Consider the following 27,459-nt stretch of genomic DNA (forward strand, 5'->3'; position numbering starts at 1 on the left):
CTGTGACTCTGGTCACAGTGGTAATTCCTCAGTTTTGGTCCTTTAGGCAATGAGGCAGCTGCTTCTCCAGTCCAAGTGGAGGTTCCTCACTCTTACTCCTGTAGACAATGCTGCTGCTGCTTCTCTGGTCTCAGTGGTAATTCCTCATTCTAAGTGCTCTAGACAATGCTGCAAGCTGCTTCCATGGTCCCAGTGGTAATTCCTTCATTCTTAGTCCTGTAGACAATGCTGCAGCTGCTTCTCTGGTCCCATCTGTAATTCCTCATTCTATCTCCTCTAAACAATACTGCAAGCTGCTTCCCTGGTGCAAACAATAATTCTCCTTTCTAAGTCCTCTGGGCAATGCTGCTTGCAGCTTCTCTGGTCCCAGTGGTAATTCCTCATTCTAAGTCCTCTAGACAGTGCTGCCAACTGCTTCTTTAGTCCCAGTGGTAATTCCTCATTCTTAGTCTTGTGACAATGCTGCAGCTGCTTCTCTGGTCCCAGTGGTAATTCCTCATTCTAAATCCTGTAGACAGTGGTGCAGCTGCTTATCTGGCCCCAGTGGTAAATCCCCATTCTTGATCCTAGAGGGAGTGTTGCTTCCAGCTACTCTGGTCCCATCAGTAATTCCTCATTTTAAGTCCTATCGGCAGGGCTGCTGGCAGCTTCTCTTGTCCCAGTGGTAATTCCTCATTCTAAGCCCTCTGGACAGTGCTGCTAGGTGCTTCTCTGGTTCTAGTGGAAATTCCTCATTCCTACTCCTGTAGACAATGTTGCTTGTCTGGTCTCAGCAGTAATTCCTCATTCTAAGCCCTCTAGACTGCTGCTGCTTCTCTGGTCCTGTTAGTAATTCCTCATTCTAAGTGCTCTAGACAATGCTGCAAGCTGCTTCCTTGGTCCTGTCAAATTTATCATTCTCTTTGCAGTGCTGCTAGCTGCTTGTCTGGTCACATCTGAAATTCCTCATTTGAACTCCTCTAAACAATACTGCAAGCTGCTTCCCTGGTACCAACGATAATTCCACATTCTAAGTCCTCTAGGCAATGCTGCTTGCTGCTTCTCTGGTCCCAGTGGTAATTTCTCTTCCTTAGTCCTCTAGACAGTGCTGACAGCTGCTCCTCTGGTCCCTTTGGTAATTCCTTATTCTTAACCCTGTACATTCCTGCAGGTGCTTCTATGGCCCCATCAGTAATTCCTAATTTTATGTTTTCTACGCTGTGCTGCTAGCTGCTTCTCTGCTCCCAGTGGTAATTCCTCATTCTACGTCCTCTAGGCAATACTGCTTGCTCCTTCTCTGGTCCCAGTGGTAATTTCTCATTCTAAGTCCTCTAGACAGTGCTACCAGCTGCCCCTCTGGTCCTTGTGGTAATTCCTTATTCTTAACCCTGTAGAAATGATGCAGGTGCTTCTATGGTGCCATCAGTAATTCCTCTTATTATGCTCTCTAGGCTGTGCTGCTAGCTGCTTCTCTGGTCCCTGTGGTAATTCCTCCTTCTAAGTCCTCCAACAGTGCTGCTAGCTTCTTCTCTGGTCCCGTCAGTAGCTCCCCCATTCTAAGTCCTCTAGGCAGTTCTGCAGCTGTGACTCTGATCACAGTGGTAATTCCTCATTTTTAGTCCTTTAGGCAATTCTGCAGCTGCTTTTCCAGTCCAAGTGGAAGTTCCTCATTCTTAGTCCTCTAGGAAGTGTTGATAGCTGCTCTTTGGTCCCATCAGTAATCCCTCATTTTAAGACCTCCAGACAATGCTGCAAGCTGCTGCTATGGTTCCATCAGAAAATCCTCATTCTAAGTCCTTTAGGGAGTGCTGCTAGCTGCATCTCTGGTCCCAGTGGTAATTCCTCAATCTAAGTCCTCTGGACAATGCTGCAAGCTGCTGCTCTTGTTCCGTCAGAAAATCCTCATTCTAAGTCCTTTAGGGAGTGCTGCTAGCTGCATCTCTGGTCCCAGTGGTAATTCCTCATTATAAATCCTCTAGACAGTGCTGGTAGCTGCTTCTAGGGTCCCAGTGGTAATTCCTCATTCTTAGTTTTGTCGACAATGCTGCATCTGCTTCCCTGGGCCCAGTGGTAATTCCTCATTCTAAGTCCTCTAGAGAGTGCTGCAGCTACATCTCTGGTCCCAGTGGTAATTCCTCATTCTTAGTACTCTAGGAAGTGCTGATAGCTGCTTCTCTGGTCCCATAAGTAGTTGCTTATTGAAAGTCCTCAAGACAATGCTGCAAGCTACTCTCTGGTCCAGTTGGTAACTCCTCATTCCAAGTCCTTTAGGCAGTGCTGCTAGCTGCTTCCCTGGTTCCGGTGGTAATTCATCATTTGAAGTCCTCAAGACAGTGCTGCTAGCTGCTTCTCAGGTTCCAGTGGTAATTCCTCATTCTTAGTCCTGTAGAAAATGCTTCAGCTTCCTCTCTGGTCCGATTGGTAATTCCTCATTATAAGTCCTCTAGGCAGTGCTGCTGGCTGCTTCTTTGGTCCAGTTGGTAATTCCTCATTCTGAGTCCTCTAGACAGTGCTGCAAGTTACTTCTCTGGTCCCATCTATAATTCCTTATTCTGTCCCCTAGGAAGTGCTGTTAACTGTACTCTGGTCCGAGTGGTAATTCCTCATTCTATGTCCTCTAGACAGTGCTGCTAGCTCCTTCTCTAGTCCCAGTGGTAATTCCTCATTCTTAGTCTAGTAGACAATGCTGAAGCTGTTTCTATGGCCCCAGTGATAATTCCTCATTCTAAGTCCTCTAGACAGTGTTGCAGCTGCTTCTCTGGTCCCAGTGGTAATTTCTCATTCTTAGTCCTCTATGAAGTACTGCTAGCTGATTCTCTGGTCCCATCTGTAATTCCTCATTCTAACTCCTCTAAACACTGCTGCAAGCTGATTTTGTGGCCCCACTGGTAACCCCTCTTTCTAAGTCCTCTAGACAATGCTGCTTGCTGCTTTTCTGGTTCCAGTGGTAATACCTCATTCTTAGTCCTCTTGGAAGTACTGCTAGCTGCTTCTCTGGTCCCATCTGTAATTTATCATTCTAACCCCTCTAAACAATGCTGCAAACTGCTTACCTGGTCCCATCGGTAATTCCCCATTCTAAGTCCTCTGGGAAATGCTGCTTGCTACTTCCCTGGTCCCAGTGGTAATTCCTCATTCTAAGTCCTCTAGACAGTGCTGCCAGCTGCTCCTCTGGTCCCAGTGGTAATTCCTTATTCTGGACCGTGTAGACAATGCTGCAGCTGCTTCTATGGTCCCATCGGTAATTCCTAATTTGATGTTCTCTAGGCTGTGCTGCTGGCTGCTTCTCTGGTCCTATCTGTAATTCCTCATTCTAACTCCTCTAAACAATACTGCAAGCTGCTTCTCTGGTCCCAACGATAATTCCACATTCTAAGTCCTCAAGACAGTGCTGCTAGCTGCTTCTCAGGTTCCAGTGGTAATTCCTCATTCTTAGTCCTGTAGAAAATGCTTCAGCTTCCTCTCTGGTCCGATTGGTAATTCCTCATTATTAGTCCTCTAGGCAGTGCCGCAGCTGCTTCTCTGGTCCCAGTGCTAATTCCTCATTCTTCGTCCTCTAGGAAGTGCTGCTGGCTGCTTCTTTTGTCCAGTTGGTAATTCCTCATTCTGAGTCCTCTAGACAGTGCTGCAAGTTACTTCTCTGGTCCCATCTATAATTCCTTATTCTGTCCCCTAGGAAGTGCTGTTAACTGTACTCGGGTCCGAGTGGTAATTCCTCAATCTATGTCCTCTAGACAGTGCTGCTAGCTCCTTCTCTGGTCCCAGTGGTAATTCCTCATTCTAAGTCTAGTAGACAATGCTGAAGCTGTTTCTATGGCCCCAGTGATGATTCCTCATTCTAAGTCCTCTAGACAGTGTTGCAGCTGCTTCTCTGGTCCCAGTGGTAATTTCTCATTCTTAGTGCTCTATGAAGTACTGCTAGCTGATTCTCTGGTCCCATCTGTAATTCCTCATTCTAACTCCTGTAAACACAGCTGCAAGCTGATTTTGTGGCCACACTGGTAACCCCTCTTTCGAAGTCCTCTAGGCAATGCTGCTTGCTACTTCCCTGGTCCCAGTGGTAATTCCTCATTCTAAGTCCTCTAGACAGTGCTGCCAGCTGCTCCTCTGGTCCCAGTGGTAATTCCTTATTCTGGACCTTGTAGACAATGCTGCAGCTGCTTCTATGGTCCCATCGGTAATTCCTAATTTGATGTTCTCTAGGCTGTGCTGCTGGCTGCTTCTCTGGTCCCAGTGGTAATTCCTCATTCTATGTCCTCCAGAAAGTGCTGCTAGCTTCTTCTCTGGTCCCGTCAGTAACTCTCCCATTCTAAGTAATATAGGCAGTTCTGCAGCTGTGTCTTTGGTCACAGTGGTAATTCCTCATTCTTAGTCCTTTAGGCAATGTTGCAGCTGCTTCTCTGTTCCCATCAGTAACTACCTCATTTAAAGACCTCTAGGCAGTGTTTCAGTTGTGTCTCTGTTCCCATTGCTAATTCCTCATTTTTAGTCCCCTAGATAGTCCTGCAGCTGCTTCTCTAGTCCCGTCGGTAATTCTTCATTCTAAGTCATCTAGACAATGCTGCAAGCTGCTTCTCTGGTACTGTCGGACATTTCTTATTCTAAGTTCTTTAGGGAGTGCTGCTAGCTGCTTCTCTGGTCCCAGGGTAATTCCTCTTTCTAAGTCCTCTAGACAGTTCTGACAGCTGCTTCTAGGGTCCTAGTAGTAAGTCCTCTTTCTTAGTCCTTTAGACAATGCTGCAGCTGCTTCTCTGGTCCCAGTGGTAATTCCTCTTTTTAAGTCCTCTAGAGAGTGCTGCAGCTGCTTCTCTGGTCCGAGTGGTAATTCCTCATTCTTAGTCCTCTAGGAAGTGCTGCTAGTTGCTACTCTGGTCCCGTCATTAGTTCCTCATTGTCCTGTAGACAATGCTGCAAGCTGCTCTCTTGTCCAGTTGGTAATTCCTCATTCTAAGTCCTCTAGGCAGTGCTGCCAGCTGCTTCTCTGGTCCCATCGCTAATTCCTCATTCTAAGTCCTCTAGACAATGATGCCCTCTGCTTCTCTGGTCCCGTCAGTAATTTCTCATTCTAAGTCCTCTCTGCCGTGCTGCTAGCTGCTTCTCTGGTCCCAGTGGTAATTTCTCATCCTAAGTCCTCCACACAATGCTGCAACTGCTTTTCTATTCCTGTTAGTAACTCCCCTATTTTAAGACCTCTAGGCAGTGCTGCAGCTGTGTCTCTGTTCCCAGTGGTAATTCCCCATTCTTAGTACTCTAGACAGTGCTGCAGCTGCATCTCTGTTCATACATCCACTACACTCCACACCAAAACACATAGGTAAAAGACATTGTCATTTACAGCGCCAATAGCTCTAACATTAAAAAATGCGAAACCCATTGCATTACAAATGCTTGTTACATTTCTAATTTCTATAATTTTATTTACTTTTTTAGCTACAGACAAAAGATAAAGTACACAAAACATTACATTTCTAAACCTAAACTTATGCCTTTATTTATAATTTACGCAACACCTTAGAATTATTATAACTTGTGCACCTCCATACACAGTGTATTTAACTCGATTGTCACACTACATTAACTATAACTCATGCTTTTTCCAAGCACCATTTTATATTACCTCACTAACACCATGGAAAATAACAGTATTTACAAAAAACAGCTATGACCTCACAAATCAAATCTTTTGTGAGAGCACAGTGCAAGGTAGAGTGGTCGAGTTACAGTTAATTTAATACTGCTACCAAGTTGACTACCATGTGTACTTTAATTGTTGTTTGAAACTAAAGAATAAATACATTTATTTAAATTATAAATGTAAGGTATGAAGCTATAACTGAAGAATTTCTAATATTTGTGTATTTTAAATTTGGTTTGTTCGGATAGAATAAATAAGGTTTTCCTAACTATAACAATTCTTTAAATTGAGTTTTTTCCATCAGATTACAAGGGTTTTTTATTTTTAGTAAAGACATTTTTGAAATTGTAGAGTTTTCTGTCATTGAGTAGAGTGTATTTAAGTGGAGTGTGGTACAGTATTGTGGAGAAGAGTTTTGTAAAGTGTTCTGTTGTAGAGTATAGTGTCCTAGAGTGGAGTAGGGTGGAGTGGAATAGAGCAGAATGTGATAGAGTGGAGTGGCACACAGTGGAATAGCAGACAGTGGAGTGGCATAGAGTGGAGCGGCGTAGAGTGGAGTGGTGTAGAATGGAGTTGTGCAGTGCAGTTCAATACAGTGGAGTGGTGTATAGTGGAGTGACATAGAGTGGAATAGCGTAAAGTAGAGTGTTTTACAATGGATTTGGGTAGAGTGGAGTGGCATAGAGGAGAATATCATAGATGGAGTGGAGTAGAATGGTGTGGCATATAGTGTAGTGTGGTAGAGTGTAATAGACTACAGTGGAGTAGCATAGAGTGCTATGGTGTAGAGTGGAGCGGAGTACAGTGGAGTGAGATACAGTGTGCTGGTATACAATATAATAGCATAGAGTGAAGTGTTGTAGAGTGGAGTGTCATACAGTGGAATAGTTTATAGTGAAGTGTCGTACATTGGATTGTCACGGAGTGTTGTGGCATAGAGTGAAATAGTGTATAGAGGAGTGACATTCAGTGGACTGGTGTAAGGTGGAATAGCATAGTGTGTAGTGGCCAGAGTGTAGTTGTGTAAAGTCGAGTAGCATACAGTTTTGTAGCATAGGGGGGCTTAGCATAGAGTGCAGTGGCATAGAGTGGAGTGGTATAGAGTGCAGTGACATAGAGTGGAGTGGGGTAGAGTAGAGTGGCATAGAGTGCAGTGGCATACAGTGGGATGGCATACATGGAATATGTTACATTAGAGTGGTATACAGTGTAATGATATACAGAGAACTGGCATAGAATGTGTTAGAAATGGGATTTCTAGTTGGCAGTGATTTGCGCCCTATCCAAGTAGTGACTCTCACTCTAGTCATGAAGGGGGAGCCATACAGTTAAGATACCCCTGCTCACCCCTGTGGTAGTTTGGCACAAGTAGTCAGCCATGTCTCAGAGGCAAAGTGTAAAGTGTTTGTACAAACACACAGTAACACAGTGAAAACACCACAGAAGTACTCCACACCAGTTAAGACAAACAGCCAATATTTATCTGAGAAAACAAGACCAAAATGACAAAAATCCAACATACACAAGGAAAGATACACATTTTCAAAGATTAAATGTAGTATAGTGCTGAGAAACACAAAAGCCCCAACTTGGGCTATCACAATGACTTGATGGAGTTGCTTCCAATAGTCTGGCACCACACACGAGGGAGTGCGGGCCGGTCACGGAGTCGAATGGACCCTGGGTACAGTACCTATGAAAAAGATGAGGAAACAAAGACATTGCACAGAGTTTGGGAGGTGAGGCGTCGCTGGAGCCGGTGCGGCATTGGTTCCTTACTGCTAGGCAGGGGAGGTGAGGTGTCGGTTCCATACGATTGTAGGGAAGGTGATGCGGCATCGGTGACGAGGCGTTGGTTACTTACGACAAGGTGGGGTCGCTAAATCCAGCAGGTCAAGACATGAGGCGTTGACTTTGGTGACACGGTTTGCTGGACTCATGCTGTGGCAGGACTTTGGAGGCACTGCGATGGCATTGGGCCTATGGTGGAGATTGCAGTCATTACACTGAGTGAGGAACATGGCTCTGGTGCAGGTAGCGGTGTGGATTCAGAGAGTGGCGCCAGACCTGAAGTCGTTCTGGACGTCGATGTACTAGTTTCTTCCTTGTTACACCAGAACTCACTCTGAAAGGTCCAGGAACTGGATTTGGAACTAAGGACTCTCAGTCAGAGAGCCCAGGTGATAGTAGGTGAAGTGTTTGATGTCCCTGAGACTTCTTAATAGGAGGCAAGTTCAGTCCAAGCCCTTGGAGAACCTTTGGATGCAGGATGTCGAACGTAAAGACCAGACATTTCACTCCCAAGGACAGAAGCAGCACATGAAGGCAACAGGCCTGCAGGGGCAGTCCCTTCTTCAGCATCCAGCTCTTTTTCCTGACAGAATGTCCTCAGTCCAGAAGTGTTCTAACTATGTGGTGTCAGAGGTCCAGTACTTATACCCATTTCTGTCTTTGAAGTAGGCAGCTTCAAAGAGAATTCTTTGCAGTGCACACAGCCCTGCCATTCCCTGCTCTGGCCTCAGACACATTCCAGGCGGATGAAGACTGCTTTGTGTGAGAAACGGCTCATCCCTATTCAGGTGCAAGTGGGAGCTCCTCCCACCACTCTATCGAAGGAAGACTTATCAAGATATGCAGGACACACCCCAGCTCCCTTTGTGTGATGGTCTAGAGTGAGTACACAAACAGTCCAATTGTCATCCTGACCCAGACGTGTATTCCACAGGCAGGCAGAAGAACAGAACGGTTAAGCAAGAAAATGTCCACTTTCTAAAAGTGGCATTTTAAAACTTACAATTCAAAACCAACTTCACCAAAAAATGAGTTTTTAAATTATGAGTTCTGAGACCCCAATCTCCATATCTGTATCTGCTTCCAATGGGTAATTACACGTAAAAGATATTTCAAGGCAATCCCCATGTTACCCTTTCGGAGAGATAGGCCTTGCAATAGTGAAAAACGAAATTAGCAGTATTTCACTATCAGGACATGTAAAACACACCGGTACATGTCCTACCTTTTCAATACACTGCCCCCTGCACATGGGGCTGCCTTGGGCCTACTTAGGCGTGACTTACATCTGAGGGCGATATGTAGAACACTGGCAAAGTGTACTTAAAAACAACATAGCTTCCTTTATCTTTTTTTGAAAGGCAGTCATTAGCCAATCATATAATGACTTGTCATTGCTATGTACCGCGATACTCCCGCTAATTACCGCAGACGTTTGTGAAAATCCTGCAGCCACAGATATCACCAAATTAAAATGCCTTATAACTTACAAAATACTTACTCTACTTGCCTGTACTACTCAAATAATTATCTGTGCTTCATGATGTCTAATCCTGCTAAATTTCATGTAAATCCATGCAGCCATTTTCCCTTTACACAAGATACAAATGTTTCTGGAAAATACATTTGTGTAGTTATAGTTAGTACCTAGTTAGTACCTAGTTACCAGAGGAAAGTGATTTCTGGTTTGCTAATACTTATGGCTACATGTGACCTATCTTCTCAAAACTTTCCACACAAAAGTTCCTGCACCTCAGCTTTTTTCTGCAAAGCTTAAAGGTGATCCACAAAGCAGGTGCCAAGAAAAAGGAGGAGTATTAAAAATCAATGTCTTCATTAATTTTTCTATGGGGAAATTGAACAGTGATAGAGCAAAAACCTCTGAGCAGAATTTCACGAACTTTGGCAGAAAGTTAGATCTTAGTCTAGAAAGCACACCTTTTGCAATTTGTTGTAAATCTGTTCAGTAGTTTTTGAGAAATGTAAAGTTCTAATACTTTTGACTTTCTAATAATTGTGACTGTTGGGTTAGCAAGAGGCTAACAAGAGCCCCACAATCATGCAACTTCAAAAAATAGAGTAAACTGATTGGGTGAGAATGTGTTTTTTTTTAGTCAGCTCCCTCACTCCCAAAAGAGTGAAATGCTCCATGAACTTCAGCTGGATCCTTCATTCTGATTTGTTGCCGCAAAATGAAGAGAAATGTTGCAGCCACCATTTCAGGACGCAAGGATTCGGTCCCTGTGTTCAGAAAATAAAAACAAATGAAAAATGAGGGGGGAGGGTAAGAATACCTATACCCCCAAACCATGTGGGGGAGGTCTCAAAGGACTCATCCCGAGAGCCAAATTAAAACAAAAACAAATATTGATTTCTATGATCTTGCGTGTGTCCTGTGTGACACCCCTGGGATTAACAAAAAAAGGGTGGTTGGGCTTGAGTGACTTACTGAAGCCAATCGCACACCACCACTAGAGCTGTGCCCGGAGGCAGTGGCTGTCTAACCACGGTGGGGCTGTTTGAAGGGCCTGGCCGCAGGCCAAACCCTGTGGCAAACTCCATGCTGCGTGCTGTCGAAGGTCCTGGGTGGCAAGATGTTGACTACCTGTGAGGGGTTGGATGCAGGGTCTAGCTGCAGGCATGTGGTTGGCTTTTACATATGGTAATAAAATATTACTTTATTTTTTTTAAACTTCGAAATTTACTGAACAAATACAAATGTTAAAGTGACATTATAGTAAGGAAATTTAATATGCACTTCTACGTGATAGTTAGGTAAAAATAGAAGTTAAAACACACCATTTTAAACTAACAAAACCATTGAAATTCACCAGTTATAGCTATCTCAAGTAGCTAAAACTCATGGTCTAAAGTAACTAAAATTTGTACCCTCCATATCCCCAGTGGCATGGACCTGTAGGGAGGCACTAGTCCTAATCTACATTCCATGCAATTCTCAACCAAGTATCTCAAGATCAAAGTGCTCCTTATTAAGCATATAATATTTTAACAATTTATGAGAACGCATTTTCTATGGTCTTGTTGACTAAGTGTTAATTCTGTTTTACTGTATGTGCTTTTTTTTTAAATATGTGGTCTGCTGTTTATGTATTGTAGGATTTATTGGATATCTGTCAGCCATTAAAAGCATTCTTGACCAATGGGAACTTCAGGATAATGATGATGACCAACTCTTTTATACCAAAATTTACATTAACCCCCTGCAACGGGTACGTATTTGACACTTTCCCTCAAATGTTTGTGTTAGCTGCTTCTTAACTTATGAAATAAAAAGAAGGCAAAACAAAAACAGGTGCCTCAGTTGATAATCGTGTGTGCAATTGTTTTCTGAGTTACAAAATCCATAGACCTTAACAAAGGAAAAAATGAAAACAAACCTAAAAATATTATGCTCATACGGAATAAATTCAGCAAACTCACTACTCCTATTAATTATAAGAATGTTCTTTTTGTAGCTGATAGTGGGTCAAATACAGCAAAGCCCCGCCAACCCTTCCTTGCTTAAGTCTGATGTGAATATGCGTAATTCAATTTGTATAGTAAATTTAAGTTTGTGTTTCCTTAATGCAGCATGTAGGCTATTCTCATTTCCAAGCTTTTTGTAGCTTTTAGCTTTGAAATATAAAAGCATACACCATTTCATATTGGCTCTAGTAATAAAAGGCCAGTAAATCAATTATTTTTTTCTTATCCTAAGGACATTTCCACACCTTAACAAAATTCAAAAATCTAAATATGTCAGACCAAAATATCTTTGATGCTGTACATGACCATTTACCTACACTTTGTGTTGTACCAACTTAAAAGTCTGCAAATATATGAAGTTTTAATTAATTGCATACATGTTGCAACGGGTATACTTTTAACTGATGTGGTAGTAACTTCATGTAATCTTTACACAACATTTCACTCTCAACTGGCTCTCACTAAAACATTCCATATTCTGTTTCGGTTCTGGCACATTTTTTGATAGACGCCTTGGAAAGTGTCTCCAATAGCTGGAATCACTCCTGCACTGTAGAAAGCAAGGCAAAGGTATTCAGACTCATGTTAGTATGAAATGTGAACTGCAAAACTCAGTCCTAACATGATCTCCACAAAGTAAGCACAGATTTCTCTTAAAATTAGTTTTTTTGTGCAAAATCAAACAATATCTTAAATTCAGTGCTAATGGCATTCTAAAACTGATTATTGAAATAACCTGTCAAATGAGAACCTTAGTAACTCTACCCAAGAAATACAGCTTTCCTGATATATTAAGTGACGTAGAGTGTGATAATATCTTTCACTAAAATATATTTTTCAAAAGTCACTTTTCGGAAAAAAACTGAAAATAATTTTGTTTTCCTTTAACATATTTAAGCTTAACAGTGCAATCCCTGACACACAAAATCTATCATGTTGATAATATATTTATTGGTAGAAGCACAATCTCAAATTTAACATAGATATATATATATATATAGTGACATATATGTGTGTGTGTATATATATATATATATATATACATATATATATATATATATACTGACATATATGTGTGTATATATATTTATATGTGTGTGTGTGTGTGTATATATATATATATTTATATATATATATATATACTTTGCTACAGTGCGGTGGTCAATGGCGGTGCGCTCGATAGCTGGTGTGTGCTTTGGGAGATAGACTGCCGTCCTCAATTAGACTTCTTTCCAAAGAGGAATATGTGGCATTCCGTGAACTGATGTTAATCATTCATTTAAAACAAAGGAACACAACTACACCGCCGTATTTCGACCCTTGCAGGCTTTATCACAGTTGGTGAGCCCTTCTACTATGTTGTCTTTTATACAACTATCCAGGTAGCCATAAGGCATTTTGGATCTTGTAGTACAAATTGAAGAATACTGAAAATAATATGAGGAATCTAAAAAACGAACAATGCAGACTATCGGATTGGTGTTGGCCTCCTCAGGACTTGTGTAACAAATGATAAACAAATTATTCTCAACCAGTTCCATAATATTGTCATCACAATTATTGTACAATTGAGAGATGCTTCCATCCAGCGCAACTTTAGCCGCTGACCCAGTTAGTTTTCAACACAACTGAGTGTATCACTTTGTGGTGCTTATGAGTAATAATATTTCGTAGTGCCAATTGGTTTGCAAAGGACTGCCACAATTATGGGTGGAGGGGAATAACAACATCTAAATATTTCTGTGGAATGTATCTTTTGGGAGGTGCATTTAAAGGGCACATACAACGATCTTGTATCATTATCCTGATTACATCACCACAAGGATTTATCAACACTAAATCATAACTTAAACGATCAATAGTATTGATTCACAACAGAAATTATGATTGTTTGTGACTTGTGGGGAAAAGAATTTCAGACTCGTTAGTGTATCATACTTTTCTACAGTCACTAATTTCAAACAATATCCTTCCATTGTGCTTTGCCCGTCATATTAAAACAATGCTGCCAAAAATCATCTATGTCTCTTAATGGGCATTCATCCAAACTCAGCAAGTGGAATTTGAAATACCCCTCTAGCATCCCTTGCTCACCTCCACTCTCAAGTTAGATTAGGCCAAACCCTTTTCTTCATTACATGGAGGTGATTGGGTCATGCCCTCATGCTGCAGACTAGATCAAACTCTCTCCGTTTATGAGGGCCTCAGACCCTAGCAGGGCGGCTTCGGCATTTACAGGAACAGAGCATCCTGCTAGTTACACACCAGCAATTGTGCCAACGCCCGAGTACCAGGCACTCTATTCAACACTGACGGCAGTACGCTCGCCATTTTGATGAGTTTTGGCTCTATCAACAAGTCTTGATCACAGGTGGGCAGTCTCTCCAATACAAGGTCACCCCGTACTTAGTAGCTGTGTATTCATGACACATGATAAACATGCCATCAAGGTAAAGTGGTCTGCAGGATATGTGTTAAAATCCAGGCACAACCTACTTGGCCTTCCATCTTTCTGAGGTCAATAAACAGTGCACAAGCAAATTAAATACTACTAGTAAAACATGCTATTTACATTTCTCACAGACGTCAACATTGTGTGTACAGTCGGCACAGAAAGCTCCTACCTGAAACCCAGCTTAGCGGTGCATTCTAGCACTTGGCTTTTCTTTTCAAAATTTATTCTCAGAGGAGTTTTGTAAAGAGTCAAATAAGTACCCATGTGACAATTCTAGATGGCATGTGGGTGACATAGCCCAGAATCCAATGAAAATACATTGATATTTGCGATTTGGAGGTCAGGCTGTATTCGATTTGCTTCTCATTACAAGTAACTATAACTCGCACTCAAGGGTTAACTATAACTTGTGCCCTTGCCATGCACTGCTAATTGCCCCAGTTATTATATCACTGATTACATCGTCTGTGACATCATTGATAATATCACTGTAACACTTGCAGCAAAATTATTGAGGAGAAATCTTTGCATGTCAGGGGCACCATATAATGGTACCATATAATGGTATTGTTCATACATATTAAAATGTACCTGTAACTTATTTATGCCTAGGGTCCCCCCAAGTAACACACAGACACACTCACAGACATGCACACATAATTCACACATGTACCGGCAAATACCATTTTATATGCTCTATATCTGTGAGTATCTGTTAGTGTAATATACTTGTGTTTGTTAAAGAGTGGAAAAAGATATACAAAAACAGGTTTAATTAAAAAGATGTCAAGGGACTTTGAAATCTATTAAAAAATGTGTTGTTCAAAGCAATAAACTACATAGTAAAATGATGTTAAAAAAATGCCACCCCCACTGGGAGAAATAAACACATCATGAGATACCCATTTAAGGATAAATACCTTAGGATTGTTGCTTTTCAATGATTCAAAGATTCACTTGTCAAAACAAAACATATGGTCTAACGGTATTCATCCAGTTCAGAATAGTACAATCTTCCTGCTTATAATTAATGTGCTCACATTAAAGGATATAACTCAATTGCCCTACTCTATTGTAAATCTGCATAGGAATGAGAAAAATCGAGAAATAAGTCAAACCACTCAAGTGACTAATTTTCTGGGCCCTCCATTTTTGTTTTCCCTAACTACAAATCCTTTTGTAGCTGGAGTATAGCGCTCTGACACACCCCAGCTCCATTACAAGGTTTCGCCTGGGCCTCCCAGGCTCAGTGGAAATTGTGTGGCGGCATTGGTCTCGGCTCCACATGGAGCCAAGGCCAATGCCATTGCACGGGAAGCCCCCCAGCACCCTTGGAATGTGCACTGTCTGCAAAAAGGGTAGCCCCCTGTGTGATGTCCTCCCTGTGGCCCCCAGCATTGGCTTATCACCAGGATTTCCATGGCGGACAGTCTGCCATGGAAAGGCTGGCGGTAAGTAGAGTTGTAATCAGCCAGGCGGCGCTGAACTCGGCGCCGCCCTGACTGAGTATAACTGAGACCACGTAGGACCGTTGGGAACCATGTTCCTGGTAGGGAAGGCGGTCCCCTGTTGGTCCGACTGCCAGGGTCATAATGTGGTGGTCAGACCAGCACAGTTTGCAGTTGTATCACTGTCATCACAAGGATGGTGATCCTTGGACCGCCAGCTTCGTAAAGAGGCCCTAAGTCCCAAGTACTTCAGTCTGTTTAGATTGAATTATGTACCCCCTATTAAGACAGTCAAAAATCACCTGAACAGTTGGAAGACTTTGTCTCTTTCTATTATGGGAAGAGTAACATTAGTTAAAAATTTCATTGTTATTTCTCTTCATCTTTTTTTTTCAATGTTCCAATTAGAATTTCCTAAACAATTTTCAGTGCAGTAGATATCTTAATTTGTGACTTTGCTTGGAGAAATCAAAAGCCCCGGAAAACAATTAGCAGTCTTCCATTGAATAGAGAACATGGGGGTCTGTCCGGAATAGTCAGTTAGATAAATGACAGTCTATTTGGTATATCCTAATTATCAAATGCACTGTAGTACATTGTCACTTTACTGTGTAATGTATGTGATTGATTGAGTAATAGAGAGGTATATAACAATATTTCTTGTGAGGCTCAGTTGTGCAGTCACATTTTTGGGATCTCCTCTTAGGTATATCTTTTTTTTATCATATGACCTTCTTTTAACTATAGTAAATTCTGGATCTGAAAATGCACTGTTGAACGTAGTCACTTTATTTTGTATTAAATGTGATCGATTCAGTGATGGAGCACCATATGCAGTATTTCAGGTTGTTAGAATTAATTGTGTAATACTAATTTTTTGGGATCTTCATTTCTGTATGTTTTATTTCCTCCTTGTATGACTTTTTGACTTTACCAAATAGAAATATATTTATGTTGTTGACATTTTTTGGGGGAAAAGTTGTTTTACCAAATGATGTTAAAAAAAATTGTATTACTCAAAACCATTAAATATATTGTTGTTTTAATTTTAGGAACGTATTAACATCACTTTGGATCACAAGTGCAGAATATTCCAGAGCTTGAATGGCGCTGTTGGTATGAATTTTATGCTAACATTACTATCAAGTTTAATTTATTTTTTTCAGCCCACCTTACTGCTGTAAATATGCATGGATTTTGCATTTAGAGATATATACATGCTGCAAAGCAAAGGGATTTGTGTTAGTCATCTGTGAACAAAGATTGTATTGTAGTATCAGAATATTTTTCCCATTCTATAAGTGCCTAAGGGCATTTTTTTTTTTTTGTGGGAGTGTTTTGTGCATTTCAGTACCCAAACCAATGACCTTGAGAAGGCACTGGGTGGTATCTATATTACACACTTCCACTTTCTAAATGGTTATTAAGAAACCAAATTATCCTATGTCGTGGAGTGGGCTGCTTTGATTGGTTGCTCAGATATTCTTGTCTGTTCTTGCTAGCACGTTAGTTGCAATGACCAGAAGTACTCCTCTTGATAGATAAAGCTATGGGGATGCCTATAGTTTAATCAGCAGGCATCCTCTTAGTTGCACCTGTAGAAGCAAATGTTGCACCTCTATCAGGTGAAGCTACTGCTTAAGGCAAACACCCATTTGTGACAATCCTTGGTCTTATGACCATGAAGAATTACTTCTGTGCCACAAGGGAAGTGTAATTTTGTCATGACATGATGGATGCACACCTAGGAACCCCATGAATGACACTAAAATACTTGCCTCAAAGACCACTTTTGAAACACATATAGCACCCTGCTTTTAAAGGTAAATTTGCATGCAGAGACCTCTGCTTTCAGAGAGTCCCACCTACCTCTCTAGGCAGAAATCTCTTCATGGATGAAGTTCACCATTTCTTTATTTCTTAGTACCTAGATTTAGACCTAACATTCCCTAACGCCTCTTTAACTAAGACTGTCATACTTAACAACACATCAGCTAATTTTTTTTTAATAAACTGAATTATTATTATCCTTCTTCCTCCTTCCACCTTATGGTATCAATTATATTGTATGTATTAAAATCTTGGTTGCAAGTTATGTTTTATGTTAATATTATTTTATAATTAATTTGTATTTAACTTAATATTTACATAAAAATTAATTAAAATGTAATGTTATGGCTACATTAACTAGTTAATTTAAGTGTTAATAGATGTATAATTTAATTAAAAGGCATTCTAACTTTTTAAAATATTTAAATATAAATGTGATATAATTTTATTTTACTGTATATATTCCCTATGTTGTGTTAGTGTTGTTCCGTGCCGCCTTTGTATTTTATGGGAGTGTTTTGCAATACCAGTTGTTGGCCATAAGTGGCACGAGTCCAGTGGTGCTGGAATAATTTTCATAGTTGGGGTGCTGATCATTGATAACAGCCTTTAGAGTTTACCTCCTCAGTCCACCTTCTCCTTGATTCAAGCATGGGTTTCACTGAAGCTCAGGTTCTAACTCATCATAGAATGCAATATATGATTACAAAAATATCCTAATTCTTTCATTTGATGTATGTTCTTTCGCGCCTAATATCCCAATGAGCATATTTGAATTGAAAAAGAGACACAAAGTAGGCAGGCAAACAACTGTAAACATTAATTTGAATAACTATACAATTTAACTATTGGACAATGAATTAATTTAAATCCAACCTCTCATGTTCTTTAAACGTATATATTCCACTTTCTTCAAGGAAGTACAGAATAAATGTCTTATTTATTGCCCATTCCCCCCTCCAAGTTCCTTGCAAGTTATCTGGTTGTGCAGGAAATCTTGCTGCACCTCCACTACTATCACCCCTATGTCTAACTTACTCCTAGGTTTGGCTGTAATGCAATTACTCTGGTTTTGGCAGTAGTACTAAAGAATTAGTTGTAGATCTGTATTTTGTGAATGGGAAATGTCTTACTTATTTGTGTGTGTGTTTTTGTTTTGGCATATCCCTCCTTTATTTCTCCAACCTCCACCAATTTCTAAATTTCACACCACTTCCACTTGACCTTCCCATGTTCACTAATGAAACCTATACTGTTTAAATACTTTATTTTTGGCATTCAGTGCCATAGAAGTCTTCCAAACAACAAATAAATAAATAAGCAAGCATAAACAGATAATGTAATAAAAGCTTAAAAAGAATAAAATCTAACATCCATGATCACCAAATTTGAATAAAAAAGCACAAAAGATACAACAATACCGCTCAACTATACAATTTATAAACATCAAAGAAAAATATTAAATAGTAATCCCAATGAATACACAAAAGTGTTAGTGCAGAACACTAAAAGAAGTTGACAACTGTAAAGGCCTTCAGGAACACCCTTCTAATATGCCACATAACCTCAAGGAACTCGGCAACTGCAATGGTAATAGGTAAACTGGGGTCCGATTTTAAAATCCTCAGTGCTGTGGCATGATCGCGGGTCCCCAACCGCTTACATGTGTGGGCCAACCATTTCGCACAAGGAATTGATTCCCTGCCAACTTTGCAGCTGGGATACAGTGTTTTTTGGAGGTAGAACTATTCTGCCAGCTGCACGTTAAGGAATTTAATGGAAGTGAACCAAATTGAAACAGCATGTAGAGCTTTCTATCGCTCAGCACAGTAATGCAGTTGAGGTATGTCTCCAGAAACCTAGTGCATTTAAAGATCAAAAACATACTTGTTAGCCACCCTGCGAGGGAAGAAGATGTTGCAGTCAGTGACACCCACTCCCACGAGCACAACTTCACCTTATCTTTGGAAGGTATAAGCCCTGGAAGGGAACAATTCCACACCTCTTGCAGCCCAATAGCAGTCAGTAGTTTCTTCACTGTGCTTATCCAAAATATCATATTGGACTTTTCTAAAGAACAAACTTCCCTGAACGCTTTGGCATAGGAGGACTATTCCGATGTTGTTGTTATTCTCTTCCAAAACAACAGTGGTCTAAGCTTGGCTTTGTCAGCTATGCATTTACAAGCCATATCCAAATACAGGGGAAGAAGTGGAGTACTTGCAGGCAAAGACACAAGCTTCCTTAAAAACATATGTTCGATGTTGGCATGTTCCCCCACGTTCTCAAACCCCCATAGTTCCGCCCCGTAAAGAGCCGCACCAACAGTTTTCAGATCATAAATGTGAAGTGCAGCGGCTATGGTCTACTAGCGTGTAGGTGGTGGTCCCTCAGTAAAACTCCAACCGATTGTCTGAACTTCAGGGACACCGAGTTCATATGAGTTTTACAAGACATTCTAATTGACAACTTGATACCTAAATATTCAAAGGAATTGTTTGTTTTTGCTGTGTTAATCTCAAGCCCTCTTAGTGTACAGAATTCTTCCAAGCAATTCAATAACGACTGGAGTCCCCTTGGGGTTTAGGACACTACAAGGTGTCATCTGCAAATAAAAGTGCCACTATTTTATCCTTGTCTAGCACCGGGGCATCAGAGGGCTGGGACGAAAGGAACTGAACAACATAGTTTAAGTATAAGGAAAAGAGGGTTGGGGCCAATACACACCCCTGCTAAACACCCCTATTGACATTGATAAGATCTTTTAGCTGACCTAACTCTCCCAATGCACTATAGCTAAATTTGCTTCATGGAGGTGAACAACTAGAGCTAGGATCTCAGATGGTATTCCATTGTCCTGTAGCACTTCCCAGAGCTTACCTCTGGGAACCAGGTCAAAAGCTGACTTTAAATCTATAAATGCTACATAAAGTCTCCCCTTCGCAATTACAACTGTTTTTCATTGCAAAAGAAAAAAACGAAATACCTGGTCAATTGTACTCGTCTTTTGTCTGAAACCAGCCTGATATGGGGACAAAATATTGTTTACACTAATCCAGTCCTGGATTTTTGATAGGAGGTCACAGCAGAACACCTTCTGAATTGAATCAATAAGGTTTATGGGCCTATAGTTATCAGGTAAGGACTGATTGCCTTTCTTATATAAAGGAATAACCTTTGCATCCCTACATGATTCTGGGATTATTGCTCCCCTCGCGATCGCATTGGATAACAATAATATATACTGAGCCCATTTTTCTTTCTCAGCCAGGAAAAGATCACACAGGATGCCATCGGGGCCAGTGTCCATGCAGCGCACTATAGAATCAATAAAATCGCAAATATCACCCAGTTCGAATAGAACACCTTGGTTACTATTGTCCAACTGGGTGAAAGTAAACGGGTGAGAACTATTCATTGGTTGACTACCCTCACTATAAAGTGAATTAAAGTGATGAAACCAATCGGATGGCTGTATGTGATTACCTAAAGGACTGGCCACCCTATGGCTACCATTACTAACCAGAAATCAAAAAAGTCTGGAATCTTTGTGCTCACATGTTTCCTTAACTGACCGCCATCTCACCTCTTCCCAATCCTGCTTGGCCTTGATCTGTACCGGTTATACCTTCTCCGAAGTGATCTAATGCAGGGAACATCGTTAGACTTAATTGCCCTAACTAGTTGTGTTTAAGCCTGCCTACATTAGCAATTAACGCCCCTTAGCCCTAGTCTGAGTGACATGGCCTTCAGCTGGGGGGCAGCCTGTGACCACCTCTTCACTGGGGGTAGCTCTAGCCTGGGTATATTCCAGAAATTGTACAAGCAGTCACCCATGTCACTGATACCAAGGGGTTCAAACGTAACATTAAAATCCCCTACCTCAATAAAAATATGGTTACTAGGTCTCTCACCCAGCAAATTCTGAAGTACTTGCAGGGTAGTGGAGTATTTGGCCCCATTTGTGCCCCTGGCATAGATGTTAAAAATATCAATAGTGACTTTATAAGGCCCCTTAAGGCTAATGCCTAAAATACCAGGGCAATCCTTGAATAACCATTTCACAGCGCACTGAAGAGCAATCCTCACACAAATTAGAAGTCCCCCAGATGTAGGACCCACTTAATTGGAGATAGCTGGAAGATAATAGGTTGGGTATCCTGGATTATAAGCAGGTTCAGAAATCTAGGTTTCCTGAATAAAAATGCAGATGTCATGGATGTCCGTAAAGACATTCCAGTGGGGCAACAGCAATTTGGACTTTAACTCTGTCACATTCCATGAGACAATATTGATTTTAGAAAAAATGCTCCTAAAATTTGATAAGGAAAGAAAATTGGCAGAGGAGTCAAGCTGTGCTGCTGGGGAGCTGCAATCATCTCTAGGGGCAGCTGTAACTTCCTGCAACAAAGTGAAGGAGGGCACTTCTCCACAAAAAAGACCCTTAACAACTGGTAGGGAGCATCCCTTTTCACAACTACTAGAGGAACCCACAAATCCACTAAAGCTTGCCACCACTGAGGGAACCTGCACATCCATCTGCTGGAGTCAGTTTATCTTATTTAGAGCAGAGCCATCATCCTGAAGACGAGGTGGGAGTGAAGCTGAGTGGGCGTGTGTCAAGTTATACTTAAACTGAAAGGAAGACCGTTCAGGTGGATTGGTTCTTAAATTCAGAGCCACTAAACCATCAGCTAAACTCCCATTAGCTAAAAGGAGATCTACAGAATCAAAAAGGGAGCTCAGGGAACTGTTGTCTGGCCACAGGATATCACTTCTGCCCTCCCAACATTTCCCGTCCCTTTCCTCAAAAAGAGACCTTACAATACCCACAAGGGCTCCAAGAAAGGTCTAAAGGGCTGCTATTTCAGACCGTAATGCATAAATGCAACTGGGCAAATCAACAGTTGAGGGTAAAGAGTTGTCCATGTGGGCAATAGAGTGATCCTCCCTTTCTTGAGCCTGGGTATCAGAAATGTTCCTTAATGTGGCATTATCAGGTAGGCCTTGGAGTGGTGAGAAGCGATTACTACAAGGGATGGGGGGATCAGGAAAAGGTACAGTCGACACAGTTGTTGGTTCATGGATGGGAGATGGAACCTTTGGACTGCAAGTTAATAAATTGCCTTTGCACCGGGCCCAGTCCCTACTAATGTTAGATGCTTTTCTGTCTATTGATCACTGAGCGAGGCACAGGGTTCTGGCCTGGGGCTATTGGGGTGGTGAGGTGACAGCAGAAGGAACTAGAATGTCTTTGCAGTCCACCAGAAGATTGTCAGTACAGTCAAGCACACAGTTGTCTCCTAACTTCTTTGCGTTTTTCCTGAACTTCTTTCCCACCACCCCGAATCCACTCTCAGTTGCCTTTCTTCTGCCCATCCTGTCACCCGACTGTGCCCTTGGGCAGATCGACCAATGATCAAGGGTGATGAATCAGTGGCTTTTGAAAATGAATAAGAAACACAGAGCCCAATTTTTCACAGTACCTTTGTTGAAAGTGAAACAGGCATTGGAGGGGGAGCACCCCAGCCTCTTATGAGCTCTGACGGATGCGAAGTGGCTCCTGCCGCAAAGCTCCCTGAAGCAGGAAGTCTTGGCAGGGCTGAGTCAGGTTGCTGGTAGCAGCAGTGGGTCCCACGCAGCAGGAGCCTGACCATGATTTATGCGCCCAGTGGCACGAAAGTTCCAGTTAGCAGCTCCTTCAGTGGGTCCCCTATACCTTAATCTGAGAAAATCTGTGCCCCAATGAGAATAAGAAAGGTAGGAGAGGAAAAGTTGTTGTTCTCTGGCCCGAGGTTTGTAAAATGCAGTTTGGAATACTTAAAGTAATAGTAGTTCTTTACATAATCAAACATGGATTTTATAAATAGAGCTGATATATTATCATCAATGAAAAGTTGTCTCACAGTTGACCACCCTAGAGTGTTATAGGGTTTTTCAAAGGGTTAAGAAACACCGCAAATAACACAATACAATAAAAATAGTAGACTTCTGTATAACACAATTAAACAGTTCCCTGGGAACTGATGCCATTGTGTCTGTGACCTATGATCTAATTATCTCACCTCTAAACTGTTTAAGTTTATCTGAGTGCACTTTGTAAAGCACAAGCTTGGTTATAAAGCACTGGAACGTTGTACACAAGAAGACATTCATGATGGACACTTGAGCAAAAATAGTGGGAGGGATAGACTCGGAGGAAGAGTAAGGTGATATATATCAGAGGAGAGGAGGGTAAGGTCTGCAAAAATGATTTACTGAGCACAATGCTGGGGGGGAATGGAGATGACTAAAATAGGTAAGTGGTGACCAGTTGAGAGAGGTCTGACTACCACATTGCACTGATGTGTTGATCGAAACTCTCTTCAAAACTGTGGAAGGGATAAAACCAGTTGAACTTGGATCACAGTAGGTTTCCATATCCCTAGTGTAAAAGAAGAACAACAGATATAATTTTCTCCTATCTGTACTTTTTGATGTCAAAGAGATTGTCTCTAGGAAGACATAGGCACTCATTTTAACCCTGGTGGTCTTTTGACCGCCAGGGTTAATGTGGCGGTAGTACATCCAACAGGCTGGCGGTACATACCACCTCATTATGAGTGTGGTGAGTTGGCTGCAGCCAACCTGTCACTTTGCCACTCATACCGCCGTGGCGGTGTGAGCCGCCAGCTGGAGATGTCAATTTCTGACCTGTCGGCCCACAGAGTACCGCCGGCGGCATTATGAGCTGGCTTATTGCCATGGTTTCCGTGGTATTAGCAACACCACTAAAACCATGGCGGTAGGGCCTACCGGTGACAGGGAAATCCTTCCCTGTCACTGGTAGGCGGCTTCCCCACCCCCCAACACTCAACTCACACCTCCCTCCATCCAAACACCCCCAACCCGCGATTTGAATATCCCATCCCCTCTGATACAAGCATTCACCCCCCACGCCGCATAAACACACACACGCACACATCACCACCCCCCGCATACACAAACTCATACATCCACATGCACCACGCATACACATATTCACTCATTCACTGGCATACACGCATTTACACACGCATTCGTCCAGACATATTCACAGACATTCTTACACACAGACACACTGACATGTAGACATGCAGTCACTTCACCATTCTTACATGCATTCACTTAAACACAAAACACAGATGCATTCACACACGTACTCACACACTCAGACACACACACAACACCCCCCACCCTCCCACCCCCCTCTCCTATCAGACGCCTGACTTATCTTGGGCAAGGAGGTCATCCGGCAGGGAGCGGGAAGGGGCATTGTTACCGCCATCAGCACCCCGCCAGCAGGACCGCCTGGACGTATTGCAGCTCAAACTACAGCTAGCGGTGTTCTAATGGTTGGGCGGTGCTGGTGTCAGCAGTGCCAGATTTCCACCATCCACCAGTATGAACACTGCTGGATTTCCGCCCTTATTGTGGTGGAACTCAGAACACTGCTGGATTTCCGCCCTTATTGTGGTGGAACTCAGGTGCTCATAAACTGGCGGGTGGATGGTTGCCGCCACAGTGGTATGGTGGAGGCCATCACCGCACTGGTAGGCGGTTCTTACCGCCAATGTTAAAATGAGGGCCATAGTCTGCTGTATCAAGAGCACATATGCACAGGCTACAATAAATGTTTTGGGTTATATCTCATAAAACGAGCACTATAAGTGCTAATCTAGGGCATGCTCTCTGCTACAGTTTTAGACTGAAAGGTGATTTAAAAAGTGGAAGAGCCGAAGCAGCACTACCTTACCATCTGAGAAAGATGTAAATGGTTCCTTGTCATGGGACGTTTGAAGGCAAGCACTGCTTTCAGCTGGAAATTTAACAGATTATATTGACAAATCTAAAGTAAAAAGTGTGGAGTACAATAACATACAAAGCACCATAACAACACAATTAACATATAACAGAGCACAACACAGCAAAGTAAACAAAGCAGAAAACAACACAACATTACCTTGCAATAATATAGCTCAAATGCACAGTAGTTAAAAAAACAGGACAAATCGCAACCAAAACAAAATGTCACATAACAAAAATGAACAAACATTCTTGTCACACATTGCCTCACCCAAAGACCTGATTTCATAATATGGTTGCAAAAGGTGTGTGTACCAAGGACTGCCTTAAATTACCACCATGGACCCGAAATAGTGCTAGTGACAATCAAAACCGTTTTCTCAACCCTTGGTACATGATTGGCCTAATCTGTTTAGAAGGTATGGCTGTTCTTCCTGGGCTCACAAATATTATCTTGAAAAATGTACCATAGCACAATTACACGGATTTATGGAAATTAATAACATCGAAGCAAACAAGTGCATGCGCAATGCACTTACCACTTATGCAGGCAAACTCAATTAAAACTCATTCTTTAAACTCTAAAAGCTAGTAAAGAAGTGCGTGATTCAGAGCTTTTGGAAAGACCTGTAAATCCTAGATAAGCAGAAAATAATAGTTGATATTTATTGGGCAGTTACTCTGTATGCATATGTACATATTTCTGGTCGTGTGCATGAACTCTTTGCATCACTGTGCTTTATCAAACTAAACAAATTCTTCATTTTATAGATGAAGTTGTTTTGAAATTTGAACCTGGAAGAGCAAGGGCTCGAAATTCTGCATATGACACCTTGCCCGTCATCCTTCGAGGAAGTGGACCAGTGCACGTATGTAACTTAGATACCTGATTTTTCCAGTGTTTCCTAAGAAAATAGCAAAAATATTCTTTGATCACCTGTTATATGGCCAACTGGCAGTTGCTTATTTTCCACTTTCTTTCCTCTGAGATCTTTCCATCACTGTCAGAATTCACAATAAACTATGTTTTATATTGGTAAAAATACCCACTACCATATAAGGATATTCCAAGTCACTAAGGTACTCCATAACCATATAGACATAGGAGGTTGAGGGACGAATTACAAGATAAAATCATGTGTCACAGGGGTGCATTGCAATATTCTTATAAACAAATGGTAAACTATTTTATTACTTATTGCTTAGAGCACATTGTCATATCCTTCACTGAACACTCTATGAAACCTTGGGTGGGTGATTTAGAGTTCAGAAGGGGACACCCGCCTTACCTCAAAGACCTTGGCTGATAAATCCACTAATCAAAGGAACACACGGTCATTTTTGCAGAAGCCCTATCCTATTTAGCGCAATGATGCCGCCATCGATTTTTCTTGGCTGTGTCCCATTAGTGCACGGTGAACCCAAGCAAGGACAGAAAACAATGACGCAGGGAGAAGGCTCCCTACACACGGGGGCTATTTAAAAAAAAAAAAAAAAAAACTCCTACACTCCTGGTTTGTTTAAGAAAGCATATTGTCTGCTTAGCATTGAGCTGTGCCTAGAGCACATACACTGCACTGTCAGATGCACTGTAGGTACACAGACCCCTACCAGGCAGGGGGAACTCTCAACAAATTGGAAGTCCATCGGCGGGGCGGGTGGATGCGAAGGCCTGACAAGTTATGTGATCTGGCAGGAAAGAAGACAACCTATAAAGCAGTCCAATAGTACATTGCTTCTTTGATTGAAATCGATAGTATGGCGCAGGATATAGAAAGTAAATGTGGGGTTTGTTCTTTAAAAATAACTGCGCCAATATGAATCCTTTAATTCCTTGCTAAATATTATGAAGCTGACTAACACAGCACTTTGAGAAATTACTTAGTTCAGAACGTGTTTTTTAATGTTTTTATGTTCACACTATTTTGCATGAATTTTAGCAGAGCGATAAGCAAACACACTGCCATAAATGTCAAACCACCTAATTACTGGGAATTGTGAGGAAAAGTTATTTAGAAGAAACTGTTGAATGTTTCAGTGTCGCTTACTTTGAACCGCAGTTTTAATTCTGATCCCTCACTTGCTTTACACGCTGGCTGACGTCTCTGGAAACAGGCTTTGTGAGGTAACAACTAAACAGTTCTAATTTGTTAAAGTTAAGCAACAGTGTCACTTTTTCAAATTACTGTTGACTAGTGATCTTTCAACAGTTCTAATCAGATTATCATGTAGGGGCTTTCATACTGTTGTCACTGCCTTCCGTGTATTATGTCAGATGATGAATACTGAACATTAAAATTTCCTTTACTAGTGCTGGGGAGACGGATCTTTAAGTTGTGGTCAATTTCGCTTCTGCATTGTTAACATTTTTAGAGATGTTCTCTGTTTTTTTTTATCACATTGGAAATAGTTCTATTGCAATGAGCATCACTTCAAGAACGTAAATATGTAGAGAGATTTATTGAGCACTGGCACAAGGGAATCAAATGATGACTGAATTTGAGGACATTAGGTGAAAAGACAACACACTTAGAGACCATGAGTTTGGCGGTAACTGTAAAAACCTCCAATTTCTGGAGTGAACTTTAAATCAATAGTGGAATCCCCATGGTATTATTTCCTCAACAATAATACCCCTTTGATAGGGCAAATTAAGGCAGTGAAATGTACTCCTTATTTATCGTTTCCTTTATAAATTGGAGGTTTTTCAGTTATCACTGGTCTCTAAATCAAGCTCTTACTGCCTTTCGCTGCATGCTCATCATTACATGTTGTATAACAAGGTACTTAGGTATTCATTTAGAGTTTGACAGATGCGAGGCACAGACCCATAGCCAGCAGTATATTTTTAGGGGGGCATGGCGCTCAGCTCTGACCAAACATTAAAGCTGTGCTCTATAGGATCATTCTTTTCCAAATATTGGTTGTGTTACTAAATTAGGACCCCCTTCCAGTATATTGTGGTACTAGTATATATACAGAATATTAAAAGGTAAGTGCATATAGAGAAA

General features: G+C 41.5%; 1 protein-coding gene across 2 annotated transcripts in view; it reads left to right on the forward strand.

Moving 5' to 3' along the window:
• PLOD2 (procollagen-lysine,2-oxoglutarate 5-dioxygenase 2) overlaps positions 1 to 27,459 on the forward strand; it is a 353,254-nt gene that overhangs the window by 182,064 nt on the left and 143,731 nt on the right. For both annotated transcript variants that reach the window (XM_069213902.1, XM_069213901.1), the window contains exons 5-7: positions 10,523 to 10,635; positions 15,847 to 15,910; positions 25,220 to 25,317. In XM_069213902.1, the coding sequence (XP_069070003.1) occupies positions 10,523 to 10,635; positions 15,847 to 15,910; positions 25,220 to 25,317 (275 nt within the window). The remainder of the gene's footprint in view (positions 1 to 10,522; positions 10,636 to 15,846; positions 15,911 to 25,219; positions 25,318 to 27,459) is intronic.

Source organism: Pleurodeles waltl, chromosome 11 (genome assembly GCF_031143425.1).
Source record: "Pleurodeles waltl isolate 20211129_DDA chromosome 11, aPleWal1.hap1.20221129, whole genome shotgun sequence".
NCBI lineage: Eukaryota > Metazoa > Chordata > Amphibia > Caudata > Salamandridae > Pleurodeles > Pleurodeles waltl.